General features: G+C 47.8%; 2 protein-coding genes across 4 annotated transcripts in view; one reads left to right on the plus strand and one right to left on the minus strand.

Moving 5' to 3' along the window:
- SREK1IP1 (SREK1 interacting protein 1) overlaps positions 1-19,968 on the minus strand; it is a 278,208-nt gene extending 258,240 nt beyond the window's left edge. Inside the window, exon 1 of one of the 2 annotated variants that reach the window (XM_063963145.1) lies at positions 19,768-19,968. In XM_063963145.1, the coding sequence (XP_063819215.1) occupies positions 19,768-19,780 (13 nt within the window). In that variant the 5' untranslated portion in view covers positions 19,781-19,968. The remainder of the gene's footprint in view (positions 1-19,767) is intronic. The other variant, XM_063963148.1, reaches the window with a different exon arrangement.
- A 160-nt stretch (positions 19,969-20,128) lies between these two features.
- Positions 20,129-22,729, plus strand: part of CWC27 (CWC27 spliceosome associated cyclophilin) — a 643,952-nt gene continuing 641,351 nt past the window's right edge. For both annotated transcript variants that reach the window (XM_063963134.1, XM_063963139.1), the window contains exon 1: positions 20,129-20,236. In XM_063963134.1, coding sequence (XP_063819204.1) covers positions 20,195-20,236 — 42 coding nt within the window. In that variant the 5' untranslated portion in view covers positions 20,129-20,194. The remainder of the gene's footprint in view (positions 20,237-22,729) is intronic.

Raw genomic sequence — 22,729 nt, forward strand, 5'->3', positions numbered from 1 at the left:
AAAAACTGCTAGCGAGAGATCAACTCTGAATGACCACCTAAGGGTTTCACAAGATATGCTTATTGTGCATTTTTCTCTGTGATTTTTAGTCACTGTATACCTCTCGAATCCTCTGTTTGAGCCGATACACTACACAGGGGGGGGGGGGGTTCTTGTCAGGTATTTAGCTGCTGTTATTGTACTGGGTTGCCTTGAATTGAGCTTTCAGATATGTCAGCTACAAGGGGCAACGGAGCTGGGGCTGATCCCACATTGCGTGGTGGTGATGCTGCAGACATGTTGGAGGAAAACATAGCAGCTGAGGGTTCAGGTTCTGGGGGTTCCTTACCCCCCCAGTGGGACAGTCGCGACGGGGGTTCAAAATGATCCAGCTTGGGCTACTCTCTCCACGTTATTAAGTGCGCTTGTAACTAAACTTACGCCCCCTATGGGACCTCGTGCCGGTACAACCGCTTATGGTCCCTGCGATTAATCCGCCATGGGCAGATCACCTGTCCAATCAGTTACAGCAATTGAACCAATCACTGACCAAACACAAATCTAACCCTCGCCCGCCTAAAACCAAAGGGTCCTCTAAGCGGGCCATTACTTCCTCACAATCCACCCAAGTCCCAGACACCTCATCTGATGAGGATGGTGTATATACCGACCTCACAGACACTGATCCAGATACCTAACTTATTGGAGGCTATCGGGCTAATTCTTCAAATTACTGATGACCCAGAGCATGATGCTGATCTTAAGAAACCGGATAGGTTTAAAACGTCAGAAAGTAGTTAAACAAGTTTTACCTCACTCTGACCATTTAGTTGACATTCGTCAGGAATCCTAGGAAAATCCAGGAAAGAAATTAATACCTCACAAGAAGATGCTGGCTCACTATCCCCTCGCTGCGAGCCAAGTAAGAATTGGGAAACACCCCCGCCAGTGGATGCGCAGGTGGCGTGGCTGGTGGTTTCCTCAGCTCTGCCTGTAACTACCGTCACGTCTCTGAAAGACCCGACGGATAAGCATCTGGAGGGTTGCTTTAAGGAAATTTACACCCTGGCAGCTGCTGTGCATCGGCCCACTATTGCAGCGACATGGGTTGCAGAGGCTATTGAAGCGTGGGCTCAGGAGGTGGAAGCGGAGCTGCCTTCCAACTTTTCTGATACTCCTAGACAATGTCTCTAGTATATTGTCACAACCTCTCATTACATTAAGGAGGCGGCTTCTGATGCCGGTATTCTGGTGGCCAAGGCTTCTACCACGTCCATCCTGGCTCGCCAGATTCTTTGACTACGATCCTGGTCTGTGGATCTGGATTCTAAGAAAACCCTGGAGGTGCTCCCTTTTAAAGGAAGAATTCTTTTTGCAGAGGACCTCAATAAGGTAGTGGCTGACTTAGGTTCGGCTAAAACAGCGTGTCTACCTAGTACTGCTCCTTCGGTACTGAAGGCAGAGTACTTCCTTTCGCTCCTTTCGTCCTTCAGGGAAAGCAAAGGGTCAGGCGTACCCGAAACAGGCTCGCACTTCCAAACCCACTAAGCCCAAACCTAAACGGGCCTGGGCTGCCCGTCAGCCTGCTTCCAAAACGGACAACCCTGCTGCATGACGGGGCAGGCCTCCCTCTGGGGGATCCCAGAGTGGGAGGCCGACTTCTGGGGTTTACCCAGGAATGGTTTAAGACCACTTCCAATGCCTGGGTACAGGAAGTCATTACTCGAGGTTACGCCGTATCCTTCAAAAATCGTCCCCCTTATCGATTTTGCCTGACAGATGTCCCTTTGGATCAGGTGAAGGCAAAAACTCTTCATTCGGTGGTACAGCCCCTCCTGGACACCGGAGGGGCAAAGGGTACTATTCACCGCTACTCCTAGTCCCGAAACCGAATGGGTCCTCACAGCCCATTCTCAACCTCAAGGCCTTGAACAAATTTGTGAGTTTCCAAGTTTCGTATGGAAACTCTTCGCTCTATTGTTCTGGCATTGGAATCCGGGGATTATATGGTCTCCCTGGACATACAGGATGCTTACCTGCATGTTCCTATTGCAATGTCGCATCAGCAGTACCTGAGGTTTGCTGTTGGCAACCTCCATTACCAATTTCGGGCGTTACCTTTTGGTCTGACCACGGCCCCGCAAGTCTTCACCAAGGTCATGGCGGTAATGACGGCTGTACTGCACCGTCAAAGGGTCAGGATCCTTCCGTAACTAGACGACTTGTTGATCCTGGCAAATTCCCCAGAAATCCTCCTACGCCATCTAGAAATGACGCTCCAGTTTCTGCAATCCCACGGGTGGCTCATCAACTGGAAGAAATCTTCCCTGGTCCCAGCTCAGATCATGGTGCACCTGGGGGCGTTGTTGGACACTCACAACCAGCGGTTGTTCTCGTCTCAGGAGAAGGTCCTGAAACTTCAGGACAAGATAAGATGCTTCCTGTCTCATCCGCAAGTGTTAATACATTTGGCAATGCAAGTGCTAGGTCTCATGGTGTCGGATTTCGACATGGTGGAGTATGCTCAATTCCATTCCCGCCCTCTGCAGAAGCCGATTCTTGCCAGGTGGGACGGCCTGCCTCACCGGATCAGGTCTCATATGATCTCCTTGTCTCCGGAGGTTGATCTGTCACCGAGCTGGTGGCTGCAGGACCAACGATTGTGCAGGGGTCATCCCTTCTGGATCTCCAACTGGGTTCTTCTGAAAACGGATGCCAGTCTGAGAGGTTGGGGCTCGGTGTTGGAGCAACACTCCCTTCAGGGTCGGTGGACCAAGGAGTCTCTCTTCCTGATAAACATTCTGGAACTGCGGGCGGTGTTCAACTCACTGAACTTGGCCCAGCATTTAATACAGAACAGACCTGTTCAAGTGCAAATCGGACAACGCCACCACGGTAGCATACATAAATCATCAAGGCGGCACTCGCAGCAGCATGGCAATGAGGGAAGTATCAAGAATTCCTCAGTGGGCAGAACGCCATCTGCCAGCCATATTGGCAGTGTTCATTCCGGGGGTCCTAAACTGGGAAGCGGACTTCCTCAGTCATCAACCTCTATCCAGAAGTATTTCAACTCCTGGTGGACAAGTGGGGCCTCCCAGATGTGTACCTGATGGCGTCTCGACACAATCACAAGGTTCCGGTCTTCGGAGCAAGGACAAGGGATCCTCAAGTAGCTTTCGTAGACGCACTGGCAATTCCATGGAATTTTCGGCTGCCCTACGTGTTCCCTCCGGTGTCACTCCTGCCCAGAGTACTAAGGAAATTCAAGCAAGAAGGAGGAATCCTACTTGTGATCGCTCCAGCGTGGCCCAGACGGCACTGGTTCGCAGACCTTCAGGGTCTATCGTTAGAGCGTCCTCTTCTGCTTCCACAACGACCAGACCTTCTCATTCAGGGCCCTTGTGTCTACCGGGATCTGGCCCGGCTGGCTTTGACAGCGTGGCTCTTGAAGCTTCCGTACTGAGGGCCAAATGGTTTTCTGAGGCAGTCCTTCTGACTATGTTGAAGGCCCGTAAGCCGGATTCTGCACGGATTTATCATAGGGTCTGGAATTCTTACTTTGCGCACCTAATCATTATGACGCTTACAAGTTTAGTACGGCCAAACTATTGGCTTTTCTACAACAAGGCCTGGACTTAGGCCTTCGTCTGTCCTCCATCAAGGTTCATATTTCTGCCTTGTCGGTTTGGTTTCAGAGAAAAATTGCCACTCTGCCCGATGTTCATACATTTACTCAGGGTGTGTTACGGGTTCAATCTCTATGTCCCGCCTGTGGCTCCTTGGGATTTGTCAATGGTTCTGGAGGCATTACAGGAGTCTCCGTTTGAGCCTCTTGAATCTGCAGACCTTAAGTGGCTTTCTCTTGAGGTGTTTTCTGTTGGCTATTGCCTCTGCCATATGGGTGTGGGATTTGGGTGCCTTGTCTCGTAGGTCTCCCTATCTGATTTTTCACCGTGACCGGGCGGTTCTTAGAACAAGCCCCTGCTATCTACCTAAGGTGGTGTCTTCTTTCCACCTTAAATCAGGAGATTGTGGTTCCGGCCTTTGCCTCTCCTGAATGGTCTTCCAAAGAGCAGTCTTTGGATGTGGTACGGGCTCTCCGTATTTATGTGAAGAGAACCTCCTCCATTCGGAAGTTTGATTCTCTCTTTGTGCGGTTTGGTTTTCACAAACGTGGCTGGCCTGCTCACAAGCATACCCTGGCCAGATGGATTAGAATGGCGATTGCACACGCTTATTGTACAGGATGGTCGTCCAGCTCCTGCTACTATCAGGGCCCATTCTACTCGGTCTGTTGGACCTTCTTGGGCGGCCCGCCGTGGTGTGACCCTTGAACTAGTGTGCAAGGCGGCTACGTGGTCCTCAGTGAACACGTTTATAAGGTTCTATGCCTTTGATACATCCGCCTCCCAGGATGCTTCCTTTGGACGCCGGGTTCTTGTGCCCGCTACAGTGCATCCCCTCCCATGAGGTACTGCTTTAGGACATCCCCGATGTTATTCCCTGTGGAACCCAGTGTACCCTGCAGCAGAAATTTTTTGGTAAGAACTAATCATTGTTAAATCTTTCTGCGAAGTACACTGGGTTCCACAGGGCGCCCACCCTGACACACTTAGCTTTTTTGGGTTGGTATGGCATTAGCCGCTGACACTTTCTCCTGTCGCAAGAATGTGGTGTATGTAGCTACTAACAGTTGTAGTCTCTTTTACCTGCTACTGCATTGGGCTGGTTAACAAAAACTGAGCTCCTGTGCACGGAGGCGGGGTTATAGAGGAGGTGGCCCTATGCATTCTGGGAACAGTCAAAGCTTTTAGCCTGTTGGTGCCTCGGATCAAGATCCTACTCTACACCCTGATGTTATTCCCTGTGGAACCCAGTGTACCTCATAGAAAGATTTAACAACGGTAAGTTCTTACCATAAATCTCGTTTTTACCACCAGCTCTTTACTTTACAGGATTATTCGCATGGCATGACTGTACGGTCGCTATTTCAAGGTTCAAATTCAGAAAATTAAGGGCAGTAGAGCATGCTGTAGAATGGTGAAACACCAGCGGAGATTGAAGACTGCATCAATGGACCACTGCACCTCCAAGGGTTTGTTCTGCCAGGAAACTCATTTTTTTTATTTTTCTTAATTTTTTGGGGATATCGATGCGATTTGCAAAATTGTCCTCATACACTGTGGCTTCAGTTGTGCCAAACAGCCGATCTTGGCACGCACAACTCATGGTTACTTGGCCGCACCAAGAATTTGTTTTTGCTTAAAATGGCCGCCTTTTTCACTCAAATAAAATAGCTGGAAGCTACAAAACTACTTTGCTAGATGTGTGAACGAGCATGAATCTGTATACCCAGTGGCAAGAATGTAGCAGCTACACCTTTTTCTCACGCTAAGTTCCGTCACCTGCAACTTTGTGCATCTTTAAAACAAATTCCTGTGCTGTTAAAGTCGCAGCCCAGTGTCTCTAGCGGACTGAATGATGTTTAGCTGTACCAGTGATGCAAAATTGAAAGAAAAATCTGGTACATTACACCTCTCACAGCAGCTCAGCTGTGACTGGTGTCTTGCTCCGTACTGCATTATGGGGGGAATTCAATTGTTTTGGGCGTTTAATAATCCTGTCTAAACTGGACTTTTTAGATGCCCAGACAATTGTCACAATTCAATTGTTGTTTGGGTGCACATGCATATCTTGCCCATACAGATAGGATTTATCCGCATAAAACGGCTAAACCCGTCTAAAGTTCTGATTTGGTCGTCCAAATTCCCATTTTGCGCACATTTCTCCTCTCACTAGGCTGCGAGAATTTTTTTTTATCCCCAAGGCTATCGGTTGTCTAAACGGAGCAACAATTGAATTGTTTTTATGTAGCACCAGCATATCCCAATGGGTTTTTTCAACTGGGAACAAACAGTAATAGAACGAGACTGGGATTTAACAGAAAGACATCTTCCGTCTTTTGCCAGTGGTAGATAAATCGGGTGCATAATCCCGGCACAAATCTTCCTGATCAAGAAATATTGCTATGTAGTTAGTATGCCAAAACCCTTGCTTGGTTAGCATAGTAAGTAAATAGAAATGCACGGAATGAAAATGAATTAGGTTGATTAAAAATTAATATTTTATAGCTGTCTGAATGCATGATTGTGATGAACTGCATGCATTCGACGATTTCTCTTTAAAAAAAATGGCAAGTATTAAATATTTATTGACTCAATGCAATTTTTGATTCTCATAATGAATATTTATGATTTTTGAAGGCACAAACCCAACTGATGATTCACAGATATTGAAAAGATATAGCCATTCGCCTGTCAGGGTAATTGTGTTGTATTCGCACACCAGAACCTTTAATAGAAAAAGATATATAATCATTTAGTATTATTAAAGCAGTTGAAAAACATTGTTCTGATGACATGCAACAGAAATGGGATATGCTTGTGCCGCTTTCAGGATGTAAGAAGAAAACATGTTTTTTTTATATTTTAGGTAAACATGCCTGCCATCTATTTCTCAATAGGCAGAGGACTAGGAATTGGTGACAGTAGTGTTAATGTAATATATTGCACTATAATAAGTATAGTAGGTGCCGTTCTATAAATGTCTGTCTTAAAGTGGCCTGGCCAAGATGTGGCATTTCAGATTAAAATAAGTGTTCCATAAAAACAGATCTTCCATCTATTTTTTTTTTAATCTTCCTTCCTCTGTTCTCTCAGGATTGAGCATCTCCAATGTGTAAATTGTTTCGCGGAAGAATGTTAAGTGGAGCTTGGCAGACGTCTGCTTGATTAGTACTAAAACTGAACAACAGCTCATACAAACAGGGTCTTTATGTGCCCTTTGTACATTATGTCTCAGCTGCGTTCGCCAAACGCCACTGCAAATGAGGTTCACTGAGTGCTATGAGCAATGTGCTGGCAGTATACACAAGTATTTACAGTAAATGCTGGAAGTAAGATGGAAACAAGACAATAAAAACCATGTTGCTTTATGCATTTCCAATGATTACTTTCAATATTTTGAGGACAGGTTAAAAGAACCCTATAGTACAGAATTAGCTGCATTAAGCAAGTGGGTTCAGGGACAGCTCCCGAGTGTTTAAGAACTTACAAAGGAGCCTGTCACCAAGTATCCTGTTACCTGTGGATAGCAATACTGCAAAGACCCCGCCACTGCCTAAAATGTTAGCAGCAAAGAGCAACATTGCAGCTAGCAGTCTGCAGAGTTTTCTGCTATTTATCTAATGCTATTGATCTTTCACCATTGCTCTCTGCATCTATTATGTATGAATGTAACCTCCTGTTTGCCCACATTTAATCTCATTCCCCATATTTACCAACGTCTGGTCTGTCCCGCAACGTCACCCCCTCACCTCAATCCCTTGTACTTATACATCACCAACATAATAATTTAAACATTACCATTGATAATCCACATTCTGCTTTGGCCTCAAAACTACTGTTTAACCTACTCTTGGCCTCCCCCAATGGACTGACTCTTCTACTCATCAGGATAGTCACTGCCTCGGTCTTGTTTTCTTTATGCCAGCCTTTTAAACCTGGTTGATGCTGCCAGTAGCATATGCTGGTTCAAAGAATAAGCCATGGACATGTCAGTACACACAACCAGTTCAGTTAATTACAGATGGCTCAATATATTAGTTATGGTTCCACAAAATATTCAGTTGAGTGTAAGAGGCAAGCGAAGGGAAGTGCCACATAGTGTGACTGCTGTGGTGAGGTAGTTAGAGTGGGGAGCGGTGCCTTACCTCTTACAGAGTGAGCGCATCAGTAGGTGTCACAGGAGTAGCTCATATAACTGCACCCTCCTACTTTCTTTCTGCAGCTCTGTGTTTCCACATTAGTAATACTGCTCTCAGATCACTAATGCCAGATCGCACCCGGGAATTGGAAACGGGTCCTTCCCGGGTGCAACTCGGCATTGGACCCTGAGAACTGGCTTCCCAACCCAGCATATTGCTGGGTCAGGTTGCCATCGGGGGCTGGGACCGCGCCGTCATCGGGGGCAGGTGCGGAGGCAGCGCTAGGAGATGAGATCATCTCTGTGCCGCCTTCTCCCTATGCTGTGAACGGGTACCGGGCTGCATCGACCTGGGAAACACAGTCACACTGCACCTGACCCGGTAATAGCCCAGGTATAATCCTTCTTTATACCCAAGATGAATTACAGAGTCAGGCGACCCGGGAATTTGGGACCTACACACCGCACAGCAACCCGGCAATTTACCATTTCCCGAGTACTCTGCTTTCTCAGATCTTTACATTATCATCAACTCTCTGCAACAATTTCTCTCCTCCATTTCCTCTGTTTATATAGCAGGGCCAGATTTGAATCAAAGCCTAGCAACATGTCTTGAAAGTGTGGCCCCTTGCTACTTGTAACACACTTTGTTGGACATAATTTCAGCCACGGCTCAATAAAGAATCAGGACATTGTCAAAAACATTTATGCAATGTAGAATGTCAGGATCAAAAGTATATTAATAATGACTTACAGATGTGCTCTCATACATCTAGCCTTAATACACTAGCGCGAGTAGCCTGGCAACTGATAGCATAGTGCTAGATTTTTCACACAGAAAATTAAATTACCAGGTGAAGCAGTTCTACCCAGTAATTTGCCGAAAACACGGGTCCTTTTTCTGCGTGAAAGACCAACCCTGGTTGAAATTCCTGGAACTTCGACCCAGGAATTTACCAGGGTTGGAGACCCAGGAATTTCGGACCAGGTTGACCATTTCACACAGACGAAATACCAGTTTTTATCCGCAAATTACTGGGTAGAAATTCTTGACCCGGCAATTTGCTTCTCTGTGTGAAAAGAAGGGGGGGGGTGTCAGGCAGAGACCAGCAAAATGACTCGGCACTGAAATGCTGGGTAATTTCTGTCCAAAGGGGTATTAGTCACAATGGGAAGTCATTAGGACGCACCAGGAGACTGTGCTGGATAATTTGATATAAAACACTTCTGTTTGCAACGGAGTATGTAAATATAGGGGTCCTCCCCCTCCAGGTACCCGAGGGCCAGGGATGAAGCCCGAGGCTGCCCCCAGCATCCCTGGGTGGTGGGTGCTGGGCTGATAGCCGTGAAAGTGTTAAGAATATTGTCTTTTGCTGTGGAACTATAAGTCCCAGCAAGCCTCCACCACATGCTGGTACTTGGAGAACTACAAAGTACCAGCATGCGGGGAATTAACAGGCCCACTAGTACCTGAAGTTCAACAACAAAAGAAATACCCCAAAAAAGACAAGACACATACACCGTGAAAATAAAAGTTTATTTACACATACTGTACATGCACACTCACATATAATTACCTAGTGTCCCACGGAGCCCCTTGGCCCCCTTGTCTAATAAAATCCATTAGGTACCTGTGTTAAAAAAAAAACCAATATACTCATCAAGAATCTGATGTAGATCGGTCCTCTTCGTTCCCATTAGGCATCCACAGGGTTAATAAAAAAAAAAGAAAAAGAAAAAAAATCAACCCACTCCAATGCACTAAAGGGGATACATGTATCTTTTTTCCCCAAATTCCGGGATCCCCTGCGACTCCTGTCACTAAAGGATCCGGCAGCCAATCAGGGAGCACCACATCATAGCGCTCTCCTGATTGACAGGCCAGGAGCGCACAGCCAATCAGGAGAGCGCCTCGGCTATAATGGAGGATAGCAGTCCCCCATTATAGTCACTGGTGGGAAAATTGCAGCCTGCGGTAGACTGCGAGGTTAATTGAGGTCATCCACAAGAGTAAACATGTATCCCCTTTAGTGCGTTGGACCAGGTTGATTTGTTTTTTTAACCCTGTGGATGCATACTGGGAATGAAGAGGACCGATCTACACAGGATTCTTGGTGAGTATATTGTTGTTGTTTTTTTTTCTTAATTAATATTTTTTATTTATTTACACAGGTACCCTAATGGATTCTACTAAACAAGGGGACCGAGGGGCTCTGTGGGACACTAGGTAAGTATGTGTGAGTGTGCACGTATGTGTAAATAAAACTTTTATTTTCACGGTGTGTTCCCTTCCTCTGCCCTTAAAAAAAAAAACAAAAAAAAACTCATCAGCTCTTTCAGTCTCAAACACTGCTCAAACCTCCCACTCTGCCATCACATCCTGGTAGTCCCAGCGCTTACTCAAATTAAATGTGATCAAAACTAAACTGGTCTTCCACCTTTCATGGACATCTCATTTTTGCCCTCTATAGATATCTCTGTTGAAAAAAAACTCCATCTTCTCTTCCTGGTTGTTGCACAAGTTTGACATCATGCTTGCCTTCTCTCTTTTCATTTAGCCAGGACATTCAAAATATTTTTTACTCTTGCAGTTTCTACCTCTACAACATCTCTAGGATAAGGCCTTTTTTCACCCCTGATGCCACCAAACCTCTTAACTACACACTCATCAACTCCTGTATAGACAACTGAAACTTCCTATTCTCCGAACTGCCCCTTACAACATTTCCGCAACCTATGCAGAACGCTGCCATTCATCTATTCTCCCCCCTCTGCAACATGCTTCACTGCCTCCCTTTATGTCTCAGAATCCAATTCTAACTCTTCACCATCACAAACAAAACGCTTGCAATCAATCCTGGCCTTCCTACAGTACATCTCCAAATTCATGATTGTCCACACTTGCCATCACTCTCCACTGATTGCCGCATCACCTAATCTCTAGTTAACGCCTCACATGGCCACCTTCCAGATTTATCCCACTCTGTACCCCTCCTATGTCAGACTTTCTAGCAGTCTCACTAGCTGTAAATTCAAAATACACCATTTCATCAACGCCTGCAAACCCTGCTCCTAAGTCTTCCCTACTTTGACCTGCTCTTCTTCCCAGGTCACCATCCAACCGTTCACTCCTCCCGTAAGTATGGAAGCTCTCACAGACGGTCTTCCTTCCTGTCAGTAAACGGCACCCAACAGAGCTATTCAATAGTTTCTCCATTCAGGCACGACCAGTTGCCGGCGCCAGCATTTCAGCTCGCTATCCCGAGGTGGCGAGTTGAAATGACCGAAAAAAGGTGGGGGGTTTTATGCCGTGTTTGAAATCTATGTAGGCTTACCTTTACTGCATTTGTGATATGTCAAGTCACACTATATGATCCCTGTATGAGGCTGCGAACAGTATGTGGTGCCTTTAAGAATGAAATGTAAGATTCAAGGCTATGGAATAGATATAACGCAGTGCGAGACGGCCAGAGCTCTGAGATTTCGCCCTTAATCACAAGTTGTTGATTGCTCCTTTATATAAAGAAGAAAGAAAAAAATAAGAATTTACTTACCGATAATTCTATTTCTCGTAGTCCGTAGTGGATGCTGGGGACTCCGTAAGGACCATGGGGATTAGCGGCTCCGCAGGAGACTGGGCACAAAAGTAAAGCTTTAGAACTACCTGGTGTGCACTGGCTCCTCCCCCTATGACCCTCCTCCAAGCCTCAGTTAGGATACTGTGCCCGGACGAGCGTACACAATAAGGAAGGATTTTGAATCCCGGGTAAGACTCATACCAGCCACACCAATCACACCGTACAACTCGTGATCTAAACCCAGTTAACAGCATGATAACAGAGGAGCCTCTATAAAAAAGATGGCTCACTACAGCAATAACCCGATTTTTTGGTAACAATAACGATGTACCAGTATTGCAGACAATCCGCACTTGGGATGGGCGCCCAGCATCCACTACAGACTATGAGAAATAGAATTATCGGTAAGTAAATTCTTATTTTCTCTAACGTCCTAAGTGAATGCTGGGGACTCCGTAAGGACCATGGGGATTATACCAAAGCTCCCAAACGGGCGGGAGAGTACGGATGACTCTGCAGCACCAAATGAGAACTCCAGGTCCTCCTCAGTCAGGGTATCAATTTTGTAGAATTTTACAAACGTATTTGCTCCTGACCAAGTAGCTGCTCGGCAAAGTTGTAAAGCCGAGACCCCTCGGGCAACCGCCCAAGATGAGCCCATCTTCCTTGTGGAGTGGGCATTTATAGATTTTTGGCTGTGGCAGGCCTGCCACAGAATGTGCAAGCTGAATTGTACTACAAATCCAACGAGCAATAGTCTGCTTAGAAGCAGGAGCACCCAGCTTGTTGGGTGCATACAGGATAAACAGCGAGTCAGATTTTCTGACTCCAGCCGTCCTGGAAATATATATTTTCAGGGCCCTGACAACGTCTAGCAACTTGGAGTCCTCCAAGTCCTTAGTAGCCGCAGGCACCACAATAGGTTGGTTCAGGTGAAACGCTGAAACCACCTTAGGGAGAAACTGAGGACGAGTCCTCAATTCCGCCCTGTCCGAATGGAAAATCAGATAAGGGCTTTTACAGGATAAAGCCGCCAATTCTGACACGCGCCTGGCCCAGGCCAAGGCCAACAGCATGACCACTTTCCATGTGAGATATTTTAACTCCACAGATTTAAGTGGTTCAAACCAATGTGACTTTTGGAAACCAAAAACTACATTGAGATCCCAAGGTGCCACTGGAGGCACAAAAGGAGGCTGTATATGCAGTACCCCTTTTACAACGTCCGAACTTCAGGGACTGAAGCTAGTTCTTTTTGGAAAAAAATTGACAGGGCCGAAATTTGAACCTTAATGGACCCCCAATTTCAGGCCCATAGACACTCCTGTTTGCAGGAAATGTAGGAATCGACCCAGTTGAATTTCCTCCGTCGGGCCTTACTGGCCTCGCACCACATTTTCGCCAAATGCGGTGATAATGTTTTGCGGTTACATCCTTCCTGGCTTTGATCAGGATAGGGATGACTTCATCCGGAATGCCTTTTTTCCTTCAGGATCCGGCGTTCAACCGCCATGCCGTCAAACGCAGCCGCGGTAAGTCTTGGAACAGACAGGGTCCTTGCTGGAGCAGGTCCCTTCTTCGAGGTAGAGGCCACGGATCCTCCGTGAGCATCTCTTGAAGTTCCGGTTACCAAGTCCTTCTTGGCCAATCCGGAGCCACGAATATAGTGCTTACTCCTCTCCATCTTATCAATCTCAGTACCTTGGGTATGAGAGGCAGATGAGGGAACACATACACTGACTTATACACCCACGGTGTTACCAGAGCGTCTACAGCTATTGCCTGAGGGTCCCTTGACCTGGCGCAATACCTGTCGAGTTTTTCCCAACGGTTTATAATCATGTGGAAGACTTCTGTGTGAAGTCCCCACTCTCCCGGGTGGAGGTCGTGTCTGCTGAGGAAGTCTGCTTCCCAGCTGTCCACTCCCGGAATTGCTGACAGTGCTATCACATGATTTTCCGCCCAGCGAAGAATCCTTGCAGCTTCTGCCATTGCCCTCCTGCTTCTAGTGCCACCCTGTCTGTTTTACGTGGGTGACTGCCGTGATGTTGTCCGACTGGATCAACACCGGCTGACCTTGAAGCAGAGGTCTTGCTAAGCTTAGAGCATTGTAAATGGCCCTTAGCTTCAGGATATTTATGTGAAGTGATGTCTCCAGGCTTGACCATAAGCCCTGGAAATTCCTTCCCTGTGTGACTGCTCCCCAGCCTCGCAGGCTGGCATCCGTGGTCACCAGGACCCAGTCCTGAATGCCGAATCTGCGGCCCTCTAGAAGATGAGCACTCTGCAACCAACACAGGAGGGACACCCTTGTTCTTGGTGACAGGGTTATCCGCTGATGCATCTGAAGATGCGACTCGGACCATTTGTCCAGCAGGTCCCACTGGAAAGTTCTTGCGTGGAATCTGCCGAATGGGATTGCTTCATAGGAAGCCACCATTTTACCCAGAACCCTTGTGCATTGATGCACTGAGACTTGGCTCGGTTTTAGTAGGTTCCTGACTAGCTCGGATAACTCCCTGGCTTTCTCCTCCGGGAGAAACACCTTTTTCTGGACTGTGTCCAGGATCATCCCTAGGAACAGAAGACGAGTCGTCGGAACCAGCTGCGATTTTGGAATATTGAGAATCCAATCGTGCTGCCGCAACACTACCTGAGATAGTGCTACACCGACCTCCAACTGTTCCCTGGATCTTACCCTTATCAGGGAATCGTCCAAGTAAGGGATAACTAAAATTCCCTTCCTTTGAAGGATCATCATCATTTCGGCCATTACCTTGGTAAAGACCCGGGGTGCCGTGGACCATCCATACGGCAGCGTCTGAACTGATAGTGACAGTTCTGTACCATAAACCTGAGGTACCCTTGGTGAGAAGGGTAAATTTGGACATGAAGGTAAGCATCCTTGATGTCCCGAGACATCATGTAGTCCCTTTCTTCCAGGTTCGCAATCACTGCTCTGAGTGACTCAATCTTGAATTTGAACCTCTGTATGTAAGTGTTCAAAGATTTTAGATTTAGAATCGGTCTCACCGAGCCGTCCGGCTTCGGTACCACAACAGTGTGGAATAATACCCCGTTCCCTGTTGCAGGAGGGGTACCTTGATTATCACCTGCTGGGAATACAGCTTGTGAATGGCTTCCAAAACTGTCTCCCTGTCAGAAGGAGACATCGGTAAAGCCGACTTTAGGAAACGGCGAGGGGGAGACGTCTCGAATTCCAATTTGTACCCCTGAGATATCACCTGAAGGATCCAGGGGTCTACTTGCGAGTGAGCCCACTGCGCGCTGAAATTCACTGAGACGGGCCCCCCACCGTGCCCGATTCTGCTTGTAAAGCCCCAGCGTCATACTGAGGGCTTGGCAGAGGCGGGAGAGGGTTTCTGTTCCTGGGAACTGGCTGATTTCTGCAGCCTTTTTTCCCCTCCCTCTGTCACGGGCAGAAATGAGGAACCTTTTGCCCGCTTGTCCACGAAAAGACTGCGCCTGATAATACGGCGTCTTCTCATGTTGAGAGGCGACCTGGGGTACAAACGTGGATTTCCCAGCTGTTGCCGTGGCCACCAGGTCTGAAAGACCGACCCCAAATAACTCCTCTCGTTTGAAATCCGCATCACCTGACCACTGTCGTGTCCATAACCCTCTACTGGTAGAAATGGACAACGCACTTAAACTTGATGCCAGTCGGCAAATATTCCGCTGTGTATCACGCATGTATAGAAATGCATCTTTTAAATGCTCTATAGGCAAAAATATACTGTCCCTATCTAGGGTATCAATATTTTCAGTCAGGGAATCCGACCACGCCAACCCAGCACTGCACATCCAGGCTGAGGCGATTGCTGGTCGCAGTATAACACCAGTATGTGTGTAAATACATTTTAGGATACCCTCCTGCTTTCTATCAGCAGGATCCTTAAGGGCGGCCATCTCAGGAGAGGGTAGAGCCCTTACAAGCGTGTGAGCGCTTTATCCACCCTAGGGGGTGTTTCCCAACGCACCCTAACCTCTGGCGGGAAAGGATATAATGCCAATAACATTTTAGAAATTATCAGTTGTTATCGGGGGAAACCCACGCATCATCACACACCTCATTTAATTTCTCAGATTCAGGAAAACTACAGGTAGTTTTTCCTCACCGAACATAATACCCCTTTTTGGTGGTACTCGTATTATCAGAAATGTGTAAAACATTTTTCATTGCCTCCATCATGTAACGTGTGGCCCTACTGGAAGTCACATTTGTCTCTTCGTCGACACTGGAGTCAGTATCCGTGTCGGCGTCTATATCTGCCATCTGAGGTAACGGGCGCTTTAGAGCCCCTGACGGCCTATGAGACGTCTGGACAGGCACAAGCTGAGTAGCCGGCTGTCTCATGTCAACCACTGTCTTTTATACAGAGCTGACACTGTCACGTAATTCCTTCCAACAGTTCATCCACTCAGGTGTCGACCCCCTAGGGGGTGACATCACTATTACAGGCAATCTGCTCCGTCTCCACATCATTTTTCTCCTCATACATGTCGACACAAACGTACCGACATACAGCACACACACAGGGAATGCTCTGATAGAGGACAGGACCCCACTAGCCCTTTGGGGAGACAGAGGGAGAGTTTGCCAGCACACACCAGAGCGCTATATATATATACAGGGATAACCTTATATAAGTGTTTTTCCCCTTATAGCTGCTGTATCTTTTATACTGCGCGTAATTAGTGCCCCCCCTCTCTTTTTTAACCCTTTCTGTAGTGTAGTGACTGCAGGGGAGAGCCAGGGAGCTTCCCTCCAACGGAGCTGTGAGGGAAAATGGCGCCAGTGTGCTGAGGAGATAGGCTCCGCCCCCTTATCGGCGGCCTTATCTCCCGTTTTTCTAAGTATTCTGGCAGGGGTTAAATGCATCCATATAGCCCAGGAGCTATATGTGATGCATTTTTTTGCCATCCAAGGTGTTTTTATTGCGTCTCAGGGCGCCCCCCCCCCCCAGCGCCCTGCACCCTCAGTGACCGGAGTGTGAAGTGTGCTGAGAGCAATGGCGCACAGCTGCAGTGCTGTGCGCTACCTTGTTGAAGACAGGACGTCTTCTGCCGCCGATTTTCCGGACCTCTTCTGTCTTCTGGCTCTGTAAGGGGGCCGGCGGCGCGGCTCTGGGACCCATCCATGGCTGGGCCTGTGATCGTCCCTCTGGAGCTAATGTCCAGTAGCCTAAGAAGCCCAATCCACTCTGCACGCAGGTGAGTTCGCTTCTTCTCCCCTTAGTCCCTCGATGCAGTGAGCCTGTGGCCAGCAGGTCTCACTGAAAATAAAAAACCTAAAACTAAAACTTTTCACTAAGCAGCTCAGGAGAGCCACCTAGTGTGCACCCTTCTCGTTCGGGCAGAGAAATCTAACTGAGGCTTGGAGAAGGGTCATAGGGGGAGGAGCCAGTGCACACCAGGTAGTTCTAAAGCTTTACTTTTGTGCCCAGTCTCCTGCAGAGCCGCTAATCCCCATGGTCCTTACGGAGTCCCCAGCATCCACTTAGGACGTTAGAGAAAAACATTTACAGGGCAACCTGGTTTTGTCTTGTAAATGTTTGCTGCTTTACCCGCCTCCCCCCCTCAAAAAAAGTAGCAGTTCAGCTGGAATTGTGGAGCTCCGGCTGTCTCACACTGCATTACATCCGGTTCTATGTGTGCATGTTAGCTATATACTGTATAATGGAATATCATCATTAATGTATAAAGGTAACACCATATTATGTAGCTCTGTATAATTTATATTTGTTTATCAATCATATCAGTCTGTGTCCATTGAAGCTTACAAGTGTAAATTCCCTACCACACAAACATTATTTTTTTTTTTTTATCAGAATCAGTGGGGAGTGAGAGTGAGCCAGACTAAAACACACACAAACTCCACACAGACAGCACCATCAGAATCAAATACTCGACCCCAGGTGCAATACTGGCATGTACGATAACTGCCAATCTGGGGCTATCGGCCTGATCCCGAGTTGGACTCTGCAGCATCCTCGTGTGCGTCTTTTTGCAGTCACTGCTTCTGACATTTTATGCAAATACAGCTACAAGCGCTTCCCTGGTGTACGGCTGTGAATCCAGGATTGAGACGCCCACTGTTAGAGTCAACCATGGGTCACATCACAGAAACTTGTACTAGCCCCATGCTAGTTGCAGATTGGCCGTCAGAGTGTGTGAGTGAATGTGAGCGATTGTGCACCCGAATTCACAAACACTTCCATAACATGCTCATAAGACAGACCATCTTCGTGCATCTACATAGCCAGCTCCTAGGAACAGCCAATATATGTTCAAGGCATTTCTGAGTCTGTAGAGTTCATTCTAGCACTCTGCACCTGTCACAACCCGTGCAGTTTCTCTTTCCTGCCTGGAGTGCCGCTTCCTGCTCTTGTGCTTATAGCACACTCTGGTCTGCATCTCAGCACCAGAGGAGAGAGGAACTGCATGGGTTGTGACAGGCACGGGATGCTTGAATGAACACTAGACCGAGTGTGAATTGCTGTGACTTTGGGCCTACTTCATATTTGTACGCAAATTCATACACAACTGCTTTTTTTTCTATGTTATGGAATTGCTAATCATCACGAGTGAAGCTGCAGCCCAGGAAAGAAGATAGACGCCGACCGGAGCCATTGCAAAATCCTACGCAGATTCCATACTCAGGTGCTGCAGTGACGTAATAATGAGGAACATCGCCTCCTACGGTTGTCCTATGGCTACGCCGACTGGCAGTAGCGATGCTGGTGCAAAGTTTTTCCATGTATATGATCACAGCTGAAGGCAGATACACGCCTCGAAAATGGCCATGACATGCCTGCATTTTTGCCGCCACTCTCATGTTAACTTCCCCCAAAATGGTCCCTTCGTGCCAAGCACTGTGTATAAAATGTTAGTGTGAGCGCTAAGGTACCTTGGCACCGGCGCAGTGTGATCGCAGCACATGTAACACTATATATTTCATTTTCATTCCCTACCTGTCCCACTCAAGACTCTCCACAAAACTTCAAACAGGCTCTCAAGACCCACTTCTTCACCAAACCCAGCTGTCTCTCATCCTAACCCTCTGTCACATGCTCACTTTCTACCCCATCTGTGACACCCCTGTATGTGTGCCCCTCCCCTTTAGAATGTAAGCTTTCCTACTTAACCTATCTTCTTTTTTGGGATGCCGGCGCCCAGCATACCGGCGCCCGACTGCCGGTATACCGACAGCGTGGCGAGCGCAAATGAGCCCCTTGCGGGCACAGTGGCGCACTACGCACGCCACGCTAATTATTCTCCCTCCAGGGGGTCGTGGACTACCACGAGGGAGAAAAAGTGTCGGTATACTGGCTGTCGGGATTCCGGCGCTGGTATACTGTGCGCCGGGATCCCGACAGTCGGCATACTGAAGACCACCCCTTCTTTTCAATACTCCCTTCGACGACAATAAAAATCCCTCGGTTTTCAGTTACCCTGATACTTATTCCAGTATCGTCTGCTGACGCAGCTGTGGTAATATACCCTGTACTTGTCCTATATATTGTTTTGAATTGCATGTCACTGTAGTTTCGCTTGTTTACGTACACTGTAATTGTGCGTTGCGAATGCTATGTGGCGCCATATAAATATAGGATGATGATAATCATCATCACCACCACACACTGGGAGGACACACGTCGGAAGGAAGCAAGTGACGGTGGCCACTGTCACAATCCCAACACCAAATTGCAAATGCATTTCCATCGGAACTAAAACATTGATGATTGTGAGCCACCAGTGCCAATGGCCATCCTTATCAATTGATGTGGCACTATCACAGAACTAACCTACTTCCTACCGATGTGGAGCATTGTCGTGCACACGCCTACACAGAAACACCTGGCTGCACACTATAGACAGAGTGTATTTTACTACCACTCAAACAGGGATGGGCAATAAGTGGCCCTCAGCTGCGGCTGAACTACAAATTCTAGCATACCCTGTCAGTTTCAGCATGCCTTGATAGCAAGATTGTGGCATGACATGATGGGATGTGTAGTTACACAGCAGCTGCAGGGCTGCTTATTGCCCACCACACGTGTGTGTGTGTGTGTGTGTGTGTGTGTGAGAGTGTGTATACATACCCTCCAACATTTTACACACAAAAATCGGTACAAATCAGAAAAGGGGGTGTGGTCATGTCTCTTTTCCTATACTTTCAATGGAAGTTTGGAGAGCCAAAAATAGGTACAGACCATTAAAAAAAAAAAAAAAGGTACTGTACCTATTAAAAAGGTACAGTTGGAGGGTATGATATATAGATATATATACATATACATACATATACTGTGCTGGGAACGTGCATGGAGCTGTAAGATGAGGGAGAGGAGCCCAGTAGCTGTCAGTGTTACAGGCAGATGGGAGAGAGCACCTGTAGCTGCCCACACAGGCCGGCACTCACCTGGCACAGCCATTGATAGGAAGGCCTCAACCGGACAGCTGCGTCTTACACCCCGCGTATTACAGGTATCCTTGCTGATCACTGCCTCAGAGATGCTGGGGGGGGGGGGAATTGCAAGTACTCAGTTTCCGGCGGATTCATTTAGCTGGTGCACCAGGGCAGCACCAAGAGTTAGGTGGGGAGGCAGTGAACTTGTGAATGGTGTCGCTACTACTCCTGTATACGACAACATAGGTCGTGGTTGGTTAAAAAAAAAAAAAAAAAAGGCAAAATCTATATTTTGTAATAGGCTGTTATGTATTTGTTCCGCTGGGCTGGTTTAGAATGATGTCTTTTTGATTCCCCCCCCCGGTGGGCGCAGAGTGGTGCGGTCCGGACAGTGCCGCCTGCACGCGCCAGTTTGTTTTCCAGGAAGAACTGACAGAAAATGAGCAACATCTACATCCAGGAGCCGCCCACCAACGGCAAGGTGTGGGGGTGACCGTAGGGGGGCTCCGAAAGGGAGAGGGTTAGTGAAGATTCCAGGAATACAGAGCAATGTGGGAGGGAGATGCAGGACGCACTCGCAGTCATCTCTTCTACCCTCTTTCTGAGACATTACATAGGTGGTAGGCTACCAGTGGCTATGGCTGCCAAAACCTGCTGGGACATGTAGTTCTACATCAGCTGTGAGCTACAGCCTGGCAAGGTGTATCTATCCTGCACTCTAATCACTCCTTTCTGGGAGGACATCCTGGGGATTGTGCTGTATGGGGATTTGCTGAGACGTGTAGTTCCACTTACTGCGCTGCATACGGATTGTTTGTAGTATCATATATGCATACTTGCCTACTTTTGAAAACTAGTTTCAGGGAGATTCCAAGTGGCAGCAGAATATGCCAAGCTTTCTGTTGAGGGTGTGTGTCGTGCTCCGCCCAAAGGCCGTGTTTATGTCCACCTTTGGGCATATTTATTGCCATTCAGGGGTGTGTCCTGCAGTGGCAGGTGAAAACGATAGTACTAAACAGTGCCATAACAAGGCATTTTAGCGCCGTGAGCAAGAAACGGCATTGGTGCCCCCCCTATGCAAGATAGGGGCAGTGCGCACCGCATGCGTGCAAAAAATATATAGGGGCGTGGCCACAAGATAATACCAATTCATACTACGGTGCACAGTAGTCTCCATTATTCAAATTACGCTTCACAGCGCCACTACACCAGGTAGAGCCCCTTTTACACACTGTGGCAGACAGCGTCCCCTTTTTACACATTACGGCAGACACCGTCCCCTTTTTGCACATTACGGCAGACAGCGTCCCCCTTTTTTACACATTACGGCAGACAGCGTCCCCCTTTTTTACACATTACGGCAGACAGATTCCTCCTAATTACACATTATGGCAGACAGCGTCCCCCTTTTTACACATTACGGCAGACAGCGTCCCCTTTTTACACATTACGGCAGACAGCGTCCCCCTTTTTACACATTACGGCAGACAGCGTCCCCCTTTTTACACATTACGGCAGTTAGCGTCCCCTTTTTACACATTACGGCAGTTAGCGTCCCCTTTTTACACATTACGTCAGACAGCGTCCCCTTTTTACACATTACGTCAGACAGCATCCCCCTTTTTACACATTACAGCAGACAGCGTCCCCCTTTTTACACATTACGGCAGCCAGTCCCCCTTTTTACACATTGTGGCAGACAGGATAGAGAGAGAGAGCGAGAGATACTTACCATCTCTCCCCGCTGGCTCAGGCTCCTCATGCTGGCAGATCCCGGGCAGCCACAGGGGAGGAGGAGGAGGAGGGAGGGGGACTGGAGCCGCAGCAGCGCTTTGTAATTAGTAGTAGCGCCGCTGCAGCAGTCCCCTCTCCTTCTGCATTGGCTGCCCGCCACTGTGAATGCTGGGATGAGGGAAGCGCATCCCAGCATTCACAGCTGCACCGGGCAGCCAATGCAGAAGGAGAGGGGACAGCTGCAGCGGCGCTACTACCAATTACATAGCGCTGCTGCGGCTCCAGTCCCCCTCCCTCCCCCTCCTCTTCCTCCTCCCCTGTCTCCGGCGCTGCTGCTCTCCAGCGCGGCGCACAGAACAGGCTTGTAATGAGTCAATTTGACTCATTACAAGCCGCTGGTCTTGCGCCATCAGGGCAACTGCACTGTGTGCCTGGCACACAGGTAGTTACGGCTCTGGTACTAATAGCAGCACTTACACCATGGTAGACAGTAGCACTTCAGCATGACCTGCAGCTCCACGTCTCGCCCTCCTCTGTGAGCTGCTTCGGGACCCACCACTCCACGTCTCCAGCAGCACCGTGCACCACACGGGGGTCGACACTCTGGTGCCCAGCGCTGCCTGCTGTAATATACACAGCAGGCAGTGCTGCAGCTGTCAACAGCTATGCAGACAGAGTCGGATAATAGGGGTAAGTGCAGACGGTGTGCCCGCAAGAAAAGTGTGCAGTGCAGTGTATTACATTATACACATCCCACCTCCCTCAAATTGCACCCAGTACACACAGCACTATATTACATACAGCACTATATTACATTACATTATATACAGCCTCCCCCATATTACACCCAGTACTACATTACATTACATTTTACACAGCCCTCCTCCCCTCGTATTCCACCCAGTACCTATTACATTGCATTATGCACAGCATATACCCCCCATATTACACCCAATAGCACATTACATTGCATTTTACACAGCACCCCCCCACCGTATTACACCCAGTTGCACATTACACTACACTATACACAGCCCCCTCCTCATGTTATACCCAGTACCATATTATATTGCATTATGCACAGCATACACAGACCCCACATATTATACCCAATAGCACATTACCTTTTACACAGCCCCTCCCATACTACACCCAATAGCATATTACACAGACCCCTCCATATTACACCCAGTAGCATATTACACAGACCCCTATATTACACCCAACAGAATATTACACA

This window comes from Pseudophryne corroboree, chromosome 1 (genome assembly GCF_028390025.1).
Source record: "Pseudophryne corroboree isolate aPseCor3 chromosome 1, aPseCor3.hap2, whole genome shotgun sequence".
Classification (NCBI taxonomy): domain Eukaryota; kingdom Metazoa; phylum Chordata; class Amphibia; order Anura; family Myobatrachidae; genus Pseudophryne; species Pseudophryne corroboree.